The 19,736-nt window shown below is 36.5% G+C and overlaps 3 protein-coding genes across 3 annotated transcripts in view; 2 read left to right on the top strand and 1 right to left on the bottom strand.

The window, feature by feature from the left end:
- Positions 1 to 19,736, bottom strand: part of LOC125815944 (uncharacterized) — a 125,394-nt gene that overhangs the window by 18,835 nt on the left and 86,823 nt on the right. The window lies entirely within an intron of this gene.
- LOC125814177 (uncharacterized) lies at positions 284 to 3,147 on the top strand. Its single transcript, XM_049493634.1, is given in 2 exon segments — positions 284 to 2,981; positions 2,984 to 3,147. Coding segments are annotated over 2 exon segments (2,862 nt in total).
- LOC125814166 (F-box/kelch-repeat protein At3g23880-like) lies at positions 15,963 to 17,099 on the top strand. The gene has a single exon (XM_049493625.1). It carries the CDS (start codon positions 15,963 to 15,965, stop codon positions 17,097 to 17,099), a length of 1,137 nt encoding a protein of 378 aa, XP_049349582.1.

The following is a 19,736-nucleotide window of genomic DNA, read 5'->3' as shown; positions in this document are numbered from 1 at the left end:
TGAACTCTGTCCCTCGGTTTTGACCGTGTTTTTAGTAGTAATAAAGCTAGAGAAGAAGAATGAGTGATTGTTATTAACAAAAGGGATGAGCTATTTAGTGTATGAGTGATTGTTTTTAACAAAAGGGATGAGCTATTTAGTGTATGAGTGATTGTTTTTAACAAAAGGGATGAGCTATTTAGTGTATTTCTAGACTTCTGTAAAATGGATGAAATATGTTTGTATCAATCTCTGAAGATATTCGATTATTACGTGCAGTAAATTGTTATGAATCAACAATTCGATGGCCAGAGAATCTTGCATTGATGTGAGAAGAACCATCAGTTGCTGTGTGGAGACAGGACATTTAGACAATTCAACCAAGGATCAATTGGAATATGCTAGTAGTCAACTAGTTCCTTTACTTCTGTTTCTACGTGTTCTGGAGAAGGATAACTTTGAGAATGTGATATCTAAAAATCTTAGGCCCTTATTCAGAGAAGCTGACCATGGCTTTTCTGAGATACATTCTCACATGAAGGATCAAGGCCTGACGAGTGATACTAGAAGAATGATTTCAGAGGCGTTAAAAATAATTGAACTCGGAAACGTTGCTGAGCAAATCAAAGCTTCAAAGACATTCAGACCATCTATCCCAATCACTGTGGATATGGTGAAGCACGTAGTAGCGTGCCTTGATGGTGCTTTTCAACTGGCAAACATCGTAAATGTTGATCCAATTCCACAGGAAAAGCTGGAAAACTTGGAAAATCTAGGATGCTTTCTCATGGTTACTGCAAAGTGGTGCATTGAACATGAGAAAATGAAGGATCTCTTCAACATCGCTGAGGACGTAGCTTATACTGCCGCCTGCACAGCTATCACATTTCATACGAGTGCTAAGAAATCTCAACATCGGGAATGCTTTCTTAAGTTTTCAGAATTGCTGGAAAGGATAAACCCTATTATTAAGCCTGAGTTTAGGCACCTTTATATCAGTGTCTTGAAAGCATCATATTCATCCAGATCAAAAATTCCAATGAGAGGTGATAGTCTTCGGTATCTATCCGATGATGTGCTTGTGACTTGGAAGTTTACTCATTTTATCAGAAACAATCTGGAAACGCTACGACGTCATAAAGCCATCTTAACTCATGTTGCCTTTTCTGGTCGATTTCAATGGCTCCTTCTTGGACAACATAAGCTTTGTCAATTTCTCTCTCACTTGAAAGACAAAAAGATTCAGTATGAAGAATTACTTTCTTTTTTACTATCTTATATGGAATCTCTAGCCATTGAGGCAGCAAGTGAAATCTACTCCTTGTATGAAGTGGATTTGGAGAAAAATATTGAAATAGACAGTATGCTTCTTCCCTTGCGGGTGAAGTTTAATCATTTCAAATTAGAGAGAATTCTTTTTGAGAAACTATCAAAAACCATGATAGATCTTCCATATCTACTGACTTTCTTTAGAACTTTTCTCATGGATACATTGGAGCAGTGCAAAGATCAAGCTCAGCTAACTGATGTTTTGACCCTAATTCAATCTGCCACTACTGTAACAAGGGAACTTGTCGATTCTCTTTCTGGACAATTGTTATGGGAAACTAATCTCGTGCAGCATCACTTGCATATAAAGTATAAATTTTATAGGACAGCAATTAGACAGATATGTCCCGTCTTTTCATCATCAACACCAGAGCATCCTACAATAAATCTGCTGAACTTTCTTCCTGTTAACTTTGAGGACATTGATTTATATTTAACCATTCTGAGATTCCCAGCAACATCATCCCTCCCAAATAACCTGGATTTTAATGAGTATTTCATGGGGTTGCAGGGATATATTCTCGAAAAGCTACTACTCAACGATGAAGTCAATCTAAAACTTACTAATACAGATATGGTCAAAAGGCTACACAACGGGTTGTTGGTCCTGGTAACATTTCTTCATGATCCCACTACTGAGTACATCGAATACAAGAACCAAAATGATCTCTCGACAGAAATTGGAACCATAGTACTTGAGGCCGAAGCTGCTATCCGTTTATCTTACGAGGATGATTTTGATAGCAGCAAAAGTATGAAGCTCAATCTTGTGCTTCAGCATTTGACTATTGCTTTCAGCCTAATCAAGTCCGAGGGAATCTTCATGGATCTACTAAAGCACAAATACACTTTGGAAAGTCAAGTTCAGGATCTGATAGAAAATACTCACGAAGAGCTTATGTTCTTTAGAGCCTTTCTTATAGATCTTCTTAGGCAACAAAAAGAGCTTGAGAAATTGGATGATCTCATAAAGCATGCTGAAGTTGCTGCCCGCAAGGCAGCATTAATTAGCCGTTGTAGCTATGGAAGTTTCATGGATGGAAGCAGCTCCGGGAAAATATCTGATTTCCTAGAGGAGATCGAGTCTGTCAAGGTAGTGGTCAGAGAAATATGCTTTGAAATTCTTGATACTTCACCTTGCAATACGGCATTAATAGATGTTGAAGGCCTTATCAACTTTTTATTAGACCACCTGGACAGAATGCTTGACTGTGATGTTGTTTCAGTCTCTTGTTTGAAGAACAGAATCCCAGTAATCAAAGAGAGACTAGTGTACTGGGGATCTTTTCTTGCAGATATTGTACAGTACCGCAACATGCATCAAGAACTCCAACACCTTGTCAAACGTGTTCAGGATGTTGCTAATGGTACAAGGTACGTCTTTAACTTCTCTTTCAAGGGCTATGTACCTGCTTGGTTTAACATGCTATGTCTCTCCGATGTCAAGCAATTGCTCAAGTATGTCGAGGAAGAGATCAAAATGGTTTGTTTTGAAGTTCCCGATTTGTCAAGTTATACCTTCCCCAAGACAAATGGATTAGGATTTATTGAAATTTTTTTGGAAAAACTGGAGGAGCTTTTATCTTCTAAGATCAATTCGATCATTGAATTGAAGCATCAGATTAGATCAGTCAAAGAGGGCTTATTGTCACTGAGAGTTCATTTTGCAGCAAACATAATGAGCATGATGAAGTTTATTGTCTTGTGACAAGTGTTACTGAAATGGCGTACAAAGCAGAGTATGTCATTGACTCCTGCTTAGTCAGTTCTCATTGTTTATGTTTTCCTGCAAAGAAGGGATGCTTATTTCCCTTTCTGCAAAGAATAAAATTCAGATAATCGATGGTACTTTTCCTGAACCTAACTCTAATTCACAACTTTTTCGACACTGAGAAAGGTGTAACAATATGGTGAAGGCTTGGATACTGAATGCCCTTTCCAAAGACATTGCTAAGACTGTTCTCTACTATAAGACTGCAAAGGAAGCTTGGAATAATTTGGTAGACAGATATGGTGTTGCTAACATTCTCAATATTACAAAATTCAAAGAGCCATCTCATCAACTGCTCAAGGTTCTTTTGACATTGTTCATTATTACACTAAGCTCAAAGGATACTGGGATGAGCTACATTCTTTGTCTATTGGCAATCCATGCACTTGTGGAGCTATGCATGAGTCTAATGAGACACATAAATTGATACAGTTTCTCTCTGGTTTGAATGAATCTTATTCCACTATTCGCAGTAGCATCCTCATGATGGTTCCTGTCCCTTCTGTTTAAAAGGCATACTCTATTCTGATTAGGGATGAAAAACAGAAGGAAGTCTATTCGGATTGCCCTGTTTTCTCCCCTGATTCAGTGTCGTGTTCTGCATGCTCCAGTTCTAATTCCAGAATCCACCCTTCTTCTCAATCTACTAACAGATCTTTCAATCAGAGGGTCAATTTTGATTTTAAACGGAATGATTTTGTCTGCAAATATTGCAAGAAGTTCGGTCATACTATTGACAAGTGTTTTAAACTTCATGGTTTCCTACCTGAGTTCAAGTTCAGCAAAGGTAAACGGATCGCTACATGCACTCAAGTGGAGACTCCTGCCGATCCTACTTCCTCACTTGATTTTTCTCCGGTTGATCCACCTCCACATGGTTTTTCTAAGGAACAATATGATCTTATCATGAAGCTCTTCCATAATGTTCAGATCTCTAAGACAAATCCAGGACCATCCTCACAGGCTTATGCAAATTTTGCAGGTTGGCACTCAGTTCCTGTTAGTAAATCTTCTGGTCACACTGCTTGTCATGCTTCTCTTGAGGATTTTAGCTCTTAGATCTTAGATTCTGGAGCCACAAATCACATGACCCCCCACAAACATCTCTTACATAACATTCAACCTTTACTCTCCCCGTCTCTTGTCACCCTGCCTAATGGTTACAAAGTGAGAGTGACTTCCTTTGGTTCTCTGCTTCTTTTTTCTGATATTATCTTACACAACGTGCTATTAGTGCCTTCTTTCCATTACAACTTAATTTCTATTCATCAACTTCTTACCCAGCTTAATACTTATGTTCTCTTTACTAATTCAACTTGTTATATGAAGGGGCCTTCTCTGAAGAGCCCACTGGTGATTGGTAAGGTTGACCATGGCCTCTACATCCTGCGGATCCCCTCCGTTGCTGCAGTTCTTCCTAATGACTCTGATTCATCCCGTGGTGGTTCTCTTACTTTAGCTGCATCTATTTCTACTGATTCTTCTTCTACTTTCATTGTTCCTTGTAATGTTTTTCCTATTTTTTCTCTCGAATGTAATACTTTGTCTCACATGAATAAAACTGATATTTTTTGGCATCAACGGATGGGTCATTTACCTTTTGTAAAAATGATTTCTATTCCTCATATTTCATGCAAATTCTCCCCTAAACAATCTTTCACTTGCCCTATTTGTCCTATGGCACGCCAACAACTGTTGCCTTTCCCTGAGAGATCCACCCAGTCCACTTCCATTTTCCAGCTTGTTCATATTGATCTTTGGGGCCCTTATCACACTTCTACATATAATGGTTTTCGGTATTTTCTCACTTTTGTGGATGATAAGAGTCGCATGACATGGACTCATCTCCTATCTTGTAAAGGCAATGCCTTTACTATAATCAAAGCTTTCATTGCCATGGTTTCTACTCAATTTCGCACTTCTGTTCAAACTATTCGAACAGATAATGCTTTCGAGTTGGGTTCCGCCTCTACTCATGCTCAGTACCTTTCTTCTCTTGGCATTCTGCACCAAACTTCTTGCCCTCACACTCCTCAACAAAATGGAGTGGTTGAACATAAACACAAACACCTTTTAGAAACTTCTCGGACCCTTCTTTTCCAATCCAAGCTTCCTACCAAGTATTAGAAGGAATGTGTGCTTACTGCTACCTACTTAATTAATAGGTTTCCTTCCAAAATTCTCTCTCATAAATCACCCTATGAAGTTTTGTATGGTCGAGCTCCTCTTATGCTCATTTGCAATTTTTTGGCTGTTTATCACATACTACTGTTCCTCTCCCTCTCCGAGACAAACTCAAACCTAGGGTCATCCCCTCTGATTTTTTAGGCTATGCTTTTGGTAAGAAAGCATACAAACTTCTCAATCTCCAGTCCAAATCCATTTTCTACTCTAGGGATGTTTCATTTGTGGAACACATTTTTCCTTCCACCACTTCTCCTTCCCTATCTTTCCCTCCTTCCACGACCCCTTCTTCTCACTATTCTGATCATTCTCCCGTGTTTTCTTCTCCTCCTCCTACTGTTTCCCCTTCTTCTTCGCTACCATGCTACAGGAATTCCAGGCCCTGGAGGCGAATCGGACCTGGGATATCGTACCATTGCCTCCTCATATGAAAGTAATCTCTTGTAAGTGGGTTTATAAGATAAAAAAGAAGTCTGATGACAGCATTGAACGTTATAAGGCCAGGTTTGTTGTTTGAGGGGATACTCAGAAGGCTGGGTTGGACTATACTGAGACTTTTTCTCTTGTGGTGAAGTTTACCACTAACAAATGCCTTCTTGCCCTTGCTGTCAAGTTTTCTTGGACTGTTTACCAACTTGACATCAATAATGCTTTTTTACACGTGGATCTTGATGAAGAAGTCTACATGAAAATTCCCCATTGCCTTGATGTTTCTTCTTCATCTCCTTCCAACTCCCCTCTTGTTTGTCTACTCAAAAAGTCTTTATATGGTCTCAAGCAGGCATCCCGACAGTGGTTTGCCAAACTATCTAGTGCTTTGATATCCAAAGGTTTTTCATCTAGTCTCAATGACTATTCTTTGTTCACTAAGTGTTCTGGCAACTCCATTGTTATCATTGTGGTTTATGTTGATGATATCTTACTTGTTGGGAATGATGTGCCTGAATTAAACTCTCTCAAGTCTTTTCTAGACTCCCAGTTCAGGATCAAAGATCTCGGAGACGTACATTATTTTTTGGGTTTTGAGGTGTCCACAGTTTCTCAGGGTGTTGTTCTCCACTAACACAAATACACCAAGGAGCTTCTAGCTGAGTTCCATTGTTCATCTGTGTCTTCTGTTGTTGCTCCACTTGAACTCAACCACAGGTTATCTCCTGACTCTGGCTACTTATTATCTGATCCTTCCACTTATAGGCGACTTGTTGGGAAACTGAATTTTCTTCAACACACGCAACCAGACATTTCTTTTGCTGTCCAACATCTCAGTTAATTTCTGAATGCTCCACGTTCTGCACACTTTCATGCTGGGTTCTCTATCTTTACCACTTTCACCGACTTAGAGAACTAGGGTTTCGCCATGGATAACTATCGAGTTCTTTCTCTATTTCTTTACAAATTAACATCTCTTCTATAAATATTTCCTCTGTTTTTAGTCATAGGGGGAGAAGAATTTTGGTTGATAAGAAAAATCACTCAACAAGCTCTTACACTCACAAGAACATCACTTTTATATTTGAATATTGGTTACAAAGGATTTTTGAATCTCCTCTCTATTACGCTTGACTTTATTTGAGAAACGGGTGTAGATTCGAGGCATGTAACTTCCCCGTTCACAGCTCCACAAGAGTCAAAGAGTTTCACTTTAAGACTCAACGCTTTGCTTGCGGAGTCTACCTATCATTTACCCACCTATATGCTCGGTATTCGCATATCATCTACTCGTCTCGACTACCTAAGCATGAATTGCAGATTTCTCGTGTAAGCCAAAATGGCTTTTAATATTTTATAATGTTGTTGTTTAATCCTTAGTGTGATTAAGATATCTCGTGTGATTAATGTTTATTTTTATTTATTGTGTGTGGTTGACTCTTAAGAAATAGATTATTATAGCTAAAGCTCTTTTAAATGTTCTTTAGGTAATAATAGGTTATTATTTTTTTCACATGGTTAGAAAAGGATCAAAAATACTCCTGAACTATTAGAAATGGATCATATATACCCTCCGTTTGATTTTGGGATCAAAAATACCCCTGAACTATTAGAAATGGATCATATATACCCTCCGTTTGATTTTGGGGTCAAAAATACCCTTACCGTTAATGTATTGGCTCACATTTACCCTTCAAAACTAACAGATGTCATGTCACTTAAAGAATCACATAAAATAATATTTTTTTGCTGACTTGGAAATTCAAATGGACAAAACTCTCAACATGGCAGCAACAATCCACAAGTGGGGTGGGTGTAATACACCCTTGGCTCAATAAAAGTCCCAAAATGACAAAATTACAGCGAAATCAACACAACATTTTGATACCAAATCTTTATTAAAAAAAATACAAACTTTAATCACTTTTCAGTTTCTTCTATAGCAAAATCAATTCAATCAACAATTAAATAAGCAGGCATGAAGATATAAATCATAAAAGGTATTAAAAAAACAACTTTTTTGAACAATGCTGATAGATCCCCTGACTTTCTCCGTTCACATTGTCTACCATTTGATAGATCGGTGTGAAATGCAGATATATACGTATGGAGAATTGACGGGTCGGGTCAGAACAATGGAGCTTTGGCCGACAAATTGATAAAGAATAGAGAGAAGAAATCTGGTGTGATTTTTCCTATTTTATTTATAAACTTTCGTCGAGTTTTATCAGTGGTGTCTACATCATTTTCGGTTAGGAGAACGGCAATGGCAACATCGATCTTGTAGATTACTTTTGGTTGTATTTGCATCTCTGCATTCAGTGATTTCTTTTGTGGATCTATGATTGTTCCACTACAATTTACACATCAGGTCTTTTTGTCCGTTTGAATTTCCAAGTCAGCAAAAAAATATTGTTTTATGTGATTCTTTAGGTGACATGACATCTGTTAGTTTTGAGGGGTAAAAGTGAGCCAATACACTAACGGTAAGGGTATTTTTTATCCCAAAATCAAACGGAGGGTATATTTAATCCATTTCCAATAGTTCAGGGGTATTTTTTACCCTTTTCCGTAATTTTGGAGTTTGGTTAAATGTTCTTTTTTTCATAAAAAATGAATGTGCTTGCAAAATAACTTTTGTTGTTTTCCTAACAAATCTAATCTTTCTTTGAATATGAACGGGTCTTTATCACATGTGCTCCCTTTTTCAATCAACAATAAAAATAAATGTTTTCAAAAACTTTTAATTACAATTTGTTTTTTGAAGGAATTTTTATAAAATATTTTTTAAATTACCTTTATTAAAGCTATATGATATTTAACATTTATATTGTAATTTTTACTTTCTCACACTTAGCCTATTTAATTAATTAGGTTTGGTCACTTAACCATTTTAATGGATTTTAAAGTATGTCTCACCTCTTTTCTTTAAATTAGTTGAATCCTTACCTAGAATCTTATGTTTAGTGGATCTTAAAATGAAGTTAACTTTAGGCAATGACTTAAATCAATTTAGGTATCCTAATTCACCGTAATAATTAGGTAGCGACTTCTTAAGTTAATTATTAATTTGGAAATCACCAAAATTTTGTACACTATTTTGATCCGGTTAAAATAGGGTATAACAGCTTGGCGACTCCATTGGGGAGTTAATAGATTCTAACCATAACGGACTTTGTTTAATTAGACTTTTATGTGTTTACTTTAATTACATTATTTGTCCTCAACTGTTTTACATGTTATTGATTGTTTGTTTACTTTGAATTATTTTCTCATGATATCAATTATTCATATAAATTACTTTTACATATTATCAATTGTTTATTTGCTATAACTGTTTATGTGTTAATGTTTTTCTTAACTGTCATTTTGTTCATATTTCTCCACTTCTTGGAAGTTCACTGTCACGCTCCGAGCCTACACCCTGGACGTGCCGGCACTCGAAGACCATTGCTGGCCCCAAGCGAACCCTTGGCCTGGCTTTCTTAACTCAGCAGAAACCTAATTCAACAGAATAACTCCATGCAATGCAAGGACATAAAACAACTTAACTGATAAAATCTGGCCTAAAAGGCAACTCGAGTCCCAAAATAGAATATTTACATATATATATATGGATGAGAGACTCAAAACTAACTAACTGACTGACTGTCTATGAAGCCTCTATAACACTGAGATGGATGTTGGGACAGACCCCGCAACATCCTAATAAAACAAAACTAAAAGAACAAAATAACCGAGTCCTCCGGAATGCAAAAAGGCTCACCCCTGACTCTGGAGTGCTTAGCTGGATCAACGGCGTGCTGGATGCTAATCCTGGGTACCTGCGTCTGCATCGTCATAAGATGTAGGCCAACTGGCATCAGTACATTGAATGTACGAGTATGCGAGCTGGAAAGCTAAACCACAACTTAAGCTTGAAAAGAGTGCAAGAGAACACTTACCTTGGCTCTGTTCGACTCATGAATAACTGAACTCAATATATAAAGCAATAAGACGCATGCAATATATAAAGCTTGTAAAATATTGTAAACAACTTAGCTCGTTAATGATAAAACAATAACAAACTCAACTTTACTTATATAAAAGTAATATAACTTTAGTGGGAGATTCTTTAACCGATAACCACCACTATGAGCCTTAGTGATGATACAACGTTTTACCTCACGTTGCCCAAGGACCATCCTATACCTTGCCGTGATATAGGACCTTACTTAACTTAGTGGATCCACTAGCTTAATCTTACGTGATCATCTAAAAAGAATGACCCGTCAAGTCCCATGTTGGCTCATGGTTCTTATGGAGAGTTGAGTTAATATGAACTCGTGTCCCCAACTCGGTGCTCAATACTACTCCCAAAATACTTTAGCTCATAAGTGTTTAAAACACATCTTTCTTCAGTTTGAGATAATTGCTCAAAATCTAGCCTAAAGGCTCACTTGGAATCGATGTTCCCTTTTCTTGAAAACTAGCCCAAAGGCTCTTTTGGAATCATAGTTCCTCTCTTACTCAAATGTAAAAACATTTATAAACTTCTTTGGGAATACTTAGTTCCCTAATAGCTTTTGAGAAATGAACTCAACTTTAAACTCTTGACTTAACTTGAAACTCGATACTCTTTACTCAACTTGAAACTTGAGCCTTAAAACGAAGTTAAAACGTTCAACAAAGACTCTTGAAAAAAAAATTGAAGACTTGCTTTGACTTACTTCTTAACTTCTAGACTTGACTCTAACTTCACTTGACTTTGATCCGAACTTTCCTCGAATTGGATTATGAATTCAAGGATAACAATCTCATGTTTATGGATGAGTTCGGGATGTCTAGATGTACCTTAGAGTGTTGAAAACAACTATAAAACATAGGTACATCACCAAGGAACATGCATGAAAAAGTGGGGAACGAATGGGAAAGGTTGGTGTCCTTGGCGCTCTGAGAGGCGCGGGGCGCCAGACCACAAAGCTCATAAGGGACCTGCTGGCGCTCTGCTAGGCACGCCGCCCCAAAGGCTGGACTTCAGAGTCCCTTTTGGGGCGCGCTGGCAGGCGCGACGCGCCACCCCTTTTCCCCAAAAACTCATCTTTTCTTCCTCCTTTGACCAACTCTAAACCACCCTAACTTCAAGGGTTTCAACTCCAAACACTAAGAATCATAAAAATCCCTCAACATACAAGAGATTCGTTTCAAAAACACAACCAAATCATGTACTAAACCAACAAGAACTTCAACAACTTCAACAACACAACCAATCTTTTCTCGGAAATAAAACGAGTTGGGCGTGTGGGGAAAAGAGCCAACCCAACACTATGAACTCACATACCTAGTAGGGATCACCCCCGACGATATCCACGACGATCTTTGACGAAACCTTGCTTGATCTTCTCTTTCTCCTCTTCACTCACAAACCCTCACTCTCACTCTTTTAAAAAGGGAAGAACTGATCAAAAAATCAGTCTAACACACTAATATAACCAAAAGAATTGGTTAGGGAAAAGACCAAAATAGCCTTAAAATTTTCGGACTAATTTCCCTGCCAACTGCCCAACTTCCAAAGGGCATAACTCACTCATACGAACTTGGAATCGAGCAAACTCGGTGGCGTTGGAAAGATCATTCCATGAGATTCGCAAACAGAACTGGAACTACACCTAATTCAGCCTGAGCTAGGAGTTATGACTGTTCAAAGTTGGCCAAAAACTCTTTTTTTTCCCATACTTGACAAATTTCCAGATTTTTGAATTTTTTCCAAGAATGACTATTTCCACTTCTAAGCCTCTTCATAGATATTTCAAATTGCTGGATGTTACATTCACACTATCACACGTACACGTGAGGTGTGTTTTGCGCACCCACAAATTTCTTTCAAAATTCCAAAATTTAGGAGAGTTGACATATGCATGGGGTGTCCGGATCTTTTTCCGTGTGACCTCATAACCTTCTCACTCGAGTAGTCTACTCGGGAACCTTGTGTCTAATAAACTCACTCCTAGTTTACCTAGAGTAGAGCTAAACCAACACACTTTACAAAGAGCATACATCATTTCATGACCTAAGAGGCTTTATACCCTTGGTGTATTAAGTCCATTAGTTGACTTTACCTTAAATGTCCAAGTGGGTTTCCGACCCCAAGTGACGACCTATCATTATTTATGTGCATATTTGAGGAATATTTATGTCTAAATATGGACCATTTTATCTAATTAATTAAACTTTAGGAGGTGGTATGAATAACCTTCCCGTGACAGCTATGAAGACTTAACGTTGGAGTACAAGAAGTGGTGATATCACCAAAGGAACCAAGAAGGGTGGACATAACAAAATTTCTTTTACTTTATTTCAGTACTTTACGTTGTATTCATTCGACATGTAATTAAAAAAAATTCACTATTTTTGTACCTTATTCTGAAAAAATAATAATTTTCTTTAATTAATCAAGAGCAATGGAATGACATATTATGGCAAATATGCTACTCGAATCTACGTTAGGCCTGCCTCTGGCACAAAGAGGTCACAAGCATATTAGGACGCGTTTATATGTTATCTTTACAATATATTTGGCTTTACTTGATGACTTGTTTACATGTTATTCTTACAACTTATTTGACTCTACTTGATGACTTGCATGCTTTGTGATTTATTTGAATTTCGTGGGTATATCTTTACTTTTTCATTTAAAACTAACATTATTTTTTTCTTATTCCCAACCAAAAGTTGATTCGTGTTAACAATCGGGCTGGCCAACCATCCTTACTTCACAAGGTCCAAATCATCAGCATTACCTCGGCGTAATTGGGCTATTCAAGGAAGAAAAATCACTATGACTAATCCAACTGCATCTGATCCAATTGGTCCAGGACATATCATGGTTCCTAATGACTCCCTCGAGACTTCTGAAGATTGAACTACTATAAAACATGTTGAACACATCGCCCGCTTGACTCAAGAGATTGAGGATCTACGTAGCAAACTAACCCGGGTTAGAGACTTAACCAATTTATCCATCACACTCCAAAGTCCACTTCCTGAACTAGGAGTACTACACCAAACCCACCTCGTTTTCCATCACTTGATTCACCAGTTCCTGAACACTTTCCCCCACAACAACCTCTACCTACCAACAATAACGTTCCTCCAACTACTCCCACAAATCCACCAAATTTGACACCCATCTACACTCCTCCACAAAGTCAACCACCTGCCTACATTACCTATGCTACTCCTCCTAATCCACCACCTGTCAACCCACAAAATCAACCTACAACTCACACTTCTTACGTTTCTCCACCCACTAACACCTATTCAGTGACTATAACTACTCCCATAAACCCATCGAATCCCGCCCCTCCAATCCAAAATACGCCCATTGTCCAAACATATCCAGCTCAGAATGTACAAGGGGCACTTATTGCCACTCCTTATATGCAACATGTTCCTCCAGTATATGCGGTGGAAACTCAAGCCTTTACCACTGCAATATCGGTCAAGTATAAACCTTATAAAGAGCAATTCAGTTTTTAAACCACGGAATGTCACTATTTTCAATTTGTGTTCTGATAAAACAAAAATGGGGGAAAAAAGAAGTTAGAATAATTCAGTTTCTTCGACATAATAATTAACAATACATATTACACTATTAGAATTCACACCAAAGAGAGGATAAAAGAAAATCCTACTGTTAGATGAATGCTCTGGGAATTAACATGAATATAGAACTTCCAACATAATTTGCACAAAATAAGCCAAAAATATTTGACGAAATATGACCTAAAAATAATTGGAAAAAAAACAACTTATTAAAAAAGGAAACTCTATCCAACAAGACTAAGACTAACCCAAAATTTACTAATTAAAATCATACTATAAAATAAGAGAATTTCAGAAATAGGAAAGATAATAACAAGTAGCTAGTGTAAGCATATATAAATTCTGGATTTATACAATCAGGAACAGAATTATACAAATTCTGAATTTATACAATTAGGGACCAAATTATCAAATTTTGAATTTATACAATTAGCAAACCGAATAGTAATTTTTTTGCGAAACTGTAGCCACAAATTAAAAATAATTGAAACTTACAGCTATATTACATAATATACTCTAGATGTTTGTCATTTTCGTGTAATTTACCCAAAGAAGCTATAATATTATTTAATAGTAAATTTACATGATTTTACCTAATTCCCTATTTCACGTATAAATAGAAATTGCATCTGGCAATTTTTTTTCTCACATTTCCCTCATTTATATTATCTCTATTTCTCTCCCGCGTCTTAACTCCACCAATTTAACACGATTCATTTCAATTTCTTCTAGTTTAAACTAGATATTTTTTAAATTCACATTTTTGTGATTATTCATATCATGTAAAAAAATTATTTCACAGTAAATACATCTACATATTTGTTCTTCCAATTCTTTTTTTCCAAGTACAATTTTCAATTATCTTTTTAGGATTTGTGTTAAGCTTTCACAAATTCTCTATCAATATTGGAGTTTAGTATACAAAAATTTACAATGCGGGGTGATTGTACTAGCGCTATTGATAAGAGTATTGAAAAAAGCAATATTGTTGTTGAAGAGAAGTCTTCCCGAAAGATATCATGATGCACCAAGTGTTCGAAAAAGTATCATGATACATCATGTATTCGAAAGGTATCTTTCATACATTATGTATAAGTATTATGACACATCATGTATTCGAAAGGTATCATTAATACCTCATGTATCCTAAATGTATCATGTATCCTAATTAAACGTATCATGATATACATCATATATCCTAAACATATCATGATATGTTATGTATCTTAAACTTATCATGATACATCAAACATAATTATCAATTACTCAGATTATGCAAGATTTTTTTATGAACACCAAGTGTATCATGATATACATCACATATCCTAAACATATCATGATACATTATGTATCCTAAACTTATCATGATAATTGATACATCATACATAGTTATCAATTACTCAGATTATGTGAGATTTTTTGCTCATTAATTATTTGAAATGGGATAATTTCCCCATATTTGAATTCTTCGTTTGACTTGTATAAATATGGGCTTTTGCTTAAGCAACTCAAGAGAAAATTTTAATATCCACTTCATTTCAACTTGAATAATTTTTTATTTATTTTGTATGCAGTCACAATCAGGGCCGGACCTACGTAGAGACTCTCGGGTGCTCAAGCACCTATTAATTTGGTATCGAATTATATATATTTATATAGAAATTATGAGGAATAGTATAAAATTGAACAACGAGCACCTATAGAATAAATTGTTTGATTTGCACAGTGGCTATTTGTGGGTGCCTAAGGTCCTTCGAATGGTTTTGCGTCTGGGTTTGATTTCCAATTTTGCTACTTTTTTTTTTTACCTAAAATAAGTTTTGTTCTAGACTTTTTATAAATTACCATACTCATTTTGCAAATCTTGCAGATTTGACTGGTTATTAGACTTTCCTAGCTTGATCTTCGAGAAACCTCAAACATGGATCTCTTAAATAATTTGTTGTACCATGATTCCCGCCTTTTTCTGGCCTTCGAAAAATACCCAGGAGTTCCTCTCAAACCAAATATGGTATATAATTCCAGCTGAACTCATCTGGTATATCTCTGTTTGTATGTTCTGTCCAGTTTCATCTGTAATTGTTCATTGTTTCTCCTCTCAGCAAGTACGAGGACCTCTAGGAATACCCTGTCATTGTAGCAGTTTGCTCCAAATCCACCCTGAGTAAGTACATTCAAAGAACAACTGATTATGATTCTCATTAACCTAGTTACGTAGAGGACATGAAGCTAAATCTAATGAACACCGCTGTATTAATCGATCTCGGGTAAACAACCTCTCCAAGATAGCAATTTGTAATATGAATATCCACTTTAGACATCCGAATGTCTAAATTGTTACATATAAATCTCCTCCAATAATTTAATACCGATTAAAAAAGAACTAAAAGGAAAACCTAAATTTAGCCAAAAAGAGAAATAGATATCATCATATCAAATATGTATTGTCAATTTAAATTTAAATATGTAGAATGATTTAAAAAAGACCTATATTACAAACAAAAAAAGAAAGAAAGAAAATATATATAAGAGCAATATAACCAGCGGCAAAACGGATGTAAACGGCTCTGCAAATAAGTGAAGCTTTCGATAGAAACAATAAGCAGAGCTCAAATTTTGTGCATACTCTTTTTGTTGAATTATACGTCAAAGAATGAAGCTTTCGATGAAATGTTTGCTAACCAAAATGAAATCTGAAGCTTCTCATCGACGCCCAAAACGGAGGAGACTGAGAAAGCGTACTGAAATTTCAAGCAAAGATTCAATGGGGTGTTTGCCAGAAGAACTGATCGAAGCAATTCTTGTAAGGGTTCCAGTTAAATACCTCTTACAGTTCAAATGTGTTTCCAAAAATTGGTTTAATTTGATTTCTAGTCCTGAATTTGTGAAAACTCATCGTAGTTTTTCTGCTAATGATTACACCCGCCATATATCTCTGTTACAATTTCGGGAAGATATTAAATATTGTTATGTTAGCTCTTTATTTCATAACTCTGTTAATGAGGCACTTGATTTGGATTGCCCCATGAAAAATCCACCTCAACGTGTCTATATTTCGGGTTCTGTTAATGGGTTGGTTTGTCTTGCCGATGGGTTTAGTGGGTTGGTGCTATGGAATCCATCAATTAGAAAGTTCAAGAAAGTGTTCGGCTTTGTGCCTACTCAGATGCGTGAATGCTGGTCCAAGTGTGGATTTGAATATGATGAGGTTCACGACGATTATAAGGTAGTGGGTATTTTTAGTAGCATGATTAAGGCCAATTTCGAGGCCGCGATATATAGTTTAAAGAGTGATTCTTGGAGAACACTTGAAGATTTTAAACCTGGGGTGAGTTACTGTGGTGAGGCTAAATTTGTGAATCATAAGCTTCATTGGATTACATTTCGTAGACGTCGTATGCGCATCACGTCTATTGATTTGGTTGATGAGAAATGGGGAAAGTTGGAGCTGCCCAGCTACAACAAAGGACGAGATTTGAAGCTTGGAGTGTTGGGAAGTGATCTTTTGGTCCTCTGTAATAATGATGAGAGAACTCACTCGGATGTGTGGGTAATGAAGGAATATGGAGTTAAAGCGTCTTGGACAAAACTGTATACCATCAGCTATCCTGAGAACTATGAGCTTTCTCCGCCCCTTTTCACATATAATAAAGGTGAAATTCTGCTCGCGTTTAAATCAACTTTTGCGATATACGATCCAAAGAATGACTCTCTCACATATCCAGAGGTTCCTAATGTTGAGGTTGCTGGTTTTTACAACAGAATTGAGGCGGAACTTTGCATCGAAAGCTTAGTTTGTCCGGATTTACCAAACGAAGATTGAAAGATGTCAGAACTCAGGTGAATGACTGTTGTAATAGTTAACAACCTGTAAGTATTCTTTCGCTGCATTTTCACGTGTTTTAATATTCTGCTTATTTTGTCAAATATTGGATGTTGCATATTCAAGGACCATTTTTACACCATATCTGCTTAGATATCTTGGTTGTCCTTTTCTGTTTTTGCCTACACCCAAGGAACAATAACGTTTTGCAGGAACATTGGGCGTTCTTGTCCTTTTAAGCTGTGTTTTAGGGGAACATGTTGTTTCACTAGACAAAGTAAGAGTAAAGATCACCAAGGCACAAGTGAATATGCCAATAATCGTTGGCATAGTCCTTGGGCAGGATCAAAGCCTAAACATGTTTAATGATCGTTTTTAGTGACACGGTTAAAGATATAGATGAATTACAGAGATCATTAAATAACAGTTAAGCCTATAATCTTGACTCTTGAGTGTATCAGGCTCTTCTTCACTAGTCATTCTCTCTATTTCCTAAGCTTTACACATTTCCCATTTAAATTTTAATAGCCCAGAATTGCTGAACTAAACAACTGACGTGACCATAGTTGAGAAGGTAGTAGGGATGGCAATGGGGCAGGGCTGTTGCGGTGCGGGTTTGGTCTAAACCCGAAAAGGCTTCAACCCGCCCCACGTAGCATTTTCTTTTTCTATTTTCAACCCGCCTTTATAGCAAAAAAAACTTACTTTTTAAAATTGTTTTATTATTAAAGCTTAAACTAACCATATTATTAGCATTTCAATTTTTCTGAAAACGGAGAGTTTAACAATTATTTCTTACTTAGAAAGTTTAATTTGTTCTTTTCTCTTTCTTTTTATTCTTTTTTACCTTAGAAGAAAATGTTGACTCTAAACAATAACACCGTAGACCAGATATGGAAAAAGATGAATACTCTAGACCTGATATTGGCTTCAATCAAACAACAATGTTTCTGATCATTCTGTTGTATAAAACTTTGCAAAAATATATATATTGGAAAAATGTCTTTCTTAACTTTTTTCCTGTATAGTAGACTATATTTAGAATGTTGCCCAAAATGTTCAAAATAAATACACCAGATATTCCTACTTAAATTGATTCTAATCTTGGAAAGTTACACAAATATTCAAAATAATAAATACTTCATGTATTCCTACCAACTCCAAAATTTATATGATTTCTACTCAACTGGTTATCCCCCAAGGTGTTAAACACTTTAAGTCATCCAGATTGAAATTAGGAGCTAAGAAGCATTGCAGAAGATGGAGCAATTCTATCCTAGCAGCAAGACTTAAACATAAAATCTGCAACCCACCCTGCTGCGCATCAATTTAAAATAAAATTACCTCAACCCACCCCACAAGGCACAACTTTAAACCGGCGCCCCACCCAATTGCCATCATTTAAAGTTAACAAAATATGTCCTACTTGAGTAAGAAATACTCACTTTTCAAAAGTTTGAATCATTTCGGGTTGAGCATAGGCACAGTTGGAAGTGTTGATTTGCAGTGTCCAAGACACTCTAAAACTAACTTCTTTCTTTTCATTTTATCTTTTTCCCCTTTACAAATAGGAATATCAATTTCTTTTTCTTTTTTCAGCCTATATGCTAGTGAATTAATTTTTTTATTTTTTGTGACCTTCATTGCTTCCATTTATTCAACTGCCTATAGAACATTGCTCACTTCTAGATGTCGGCAGCAACGTTAGCTCTTCCCTCTCAATTTTAAAAATCTTGTTTAGGGGTCAGGATATCCTATTCTTCGTGCGATCTATCACTCAAATTAAATCTCAATTTGATGTAACCAAAAGTACACAACATTTTACCAACATTTAGGGCCTTAAACTGGTATTTAGCTCTTAAACTTTGCCTCGTCAATAAGGAGAACAACTTATACCTGCTACAAGGCCCACAACCAAACTCATATTCAACACCATCATAGTACCCTTAGTTTCCCCTTCAACTACATCTTCTCTGGTAGGCTCAAAGAATTCTTCTTTCATCTGTATTGGATGCCTCTGAAATGATCAATAGGTTAAGTTGCCTAATTTTACAACGATGATTGAGTCCAAATTTTTCATCACATCTGAAACATAACACTGGCTCTCTTTTTCGTGCAAATTTTGAATCATACAACCTTTTGAATTGTCCCTCTAATTTTGCTACTGAAGTCGCGTTGAAGCTAGTGGACCTTTCGGTCGTATGCGATGGTGAATCAGTGTTAAGCCTTCTTCTCCAGCTCTATTGTCATGTGTTTCAAGTATGTTTGCGACTCGAGGATAATTGGGTCTGAACTCAACTGATTTATTGCTTGAACTTCCTCTACTTGGTTCAAATTTAAAACCCTGAACTTGCTCCAAAACAGAATTTTGATCCTCCCCGTTTTAGCCATCTCCATTATCTCCCTCAAAGTTTCATCCCATAAAAGCATCAATTCTGCTTGAATTTCCTCTTTCAGCCCATTCAAAAACACTCCAGATAACTCTCCATTAGGTACCTCCTTCCTCTTTCATAGATGCCGGCACCTTTTCAAATTCTTCACGGAACACTGTAACCATAGTAACCTGCTAAACGAAGTAAGAGTAAAGAGCACCAAGGCGCAAGTGAATATGTGAATGATTATTGGCGTAGCCCTTGG

This window comes from Solanum verrucosum, unplaced genomic scaffold (genome assembly GCF_900185275.1).
Source record: "Solanum verrucosum unplaced genomic scaffold, falcon-dt-bn FXZP01000085.1, whole genome shotgun sequence".
NCBI classification, from domain to species: Eukaryota; Viridiplantae; Streptophyta; class Magnoliopsida; order Solanales; family Solanaceae; genus Solanum; species Solanum verrucosum.
This window is presented reverse-complemented; position numbering and strand designations above follow the sequence as displayed.

What these genes read in the sequence shown, in the direction of transcription:
- LOC125814166 (XM_049493625.1), top strand. Translation starts at nt 15,963, where the DNA reads ATGAAATCTGAAGCTTCTCATCGACGCCCAAAACGGAGGAGACTGAGA.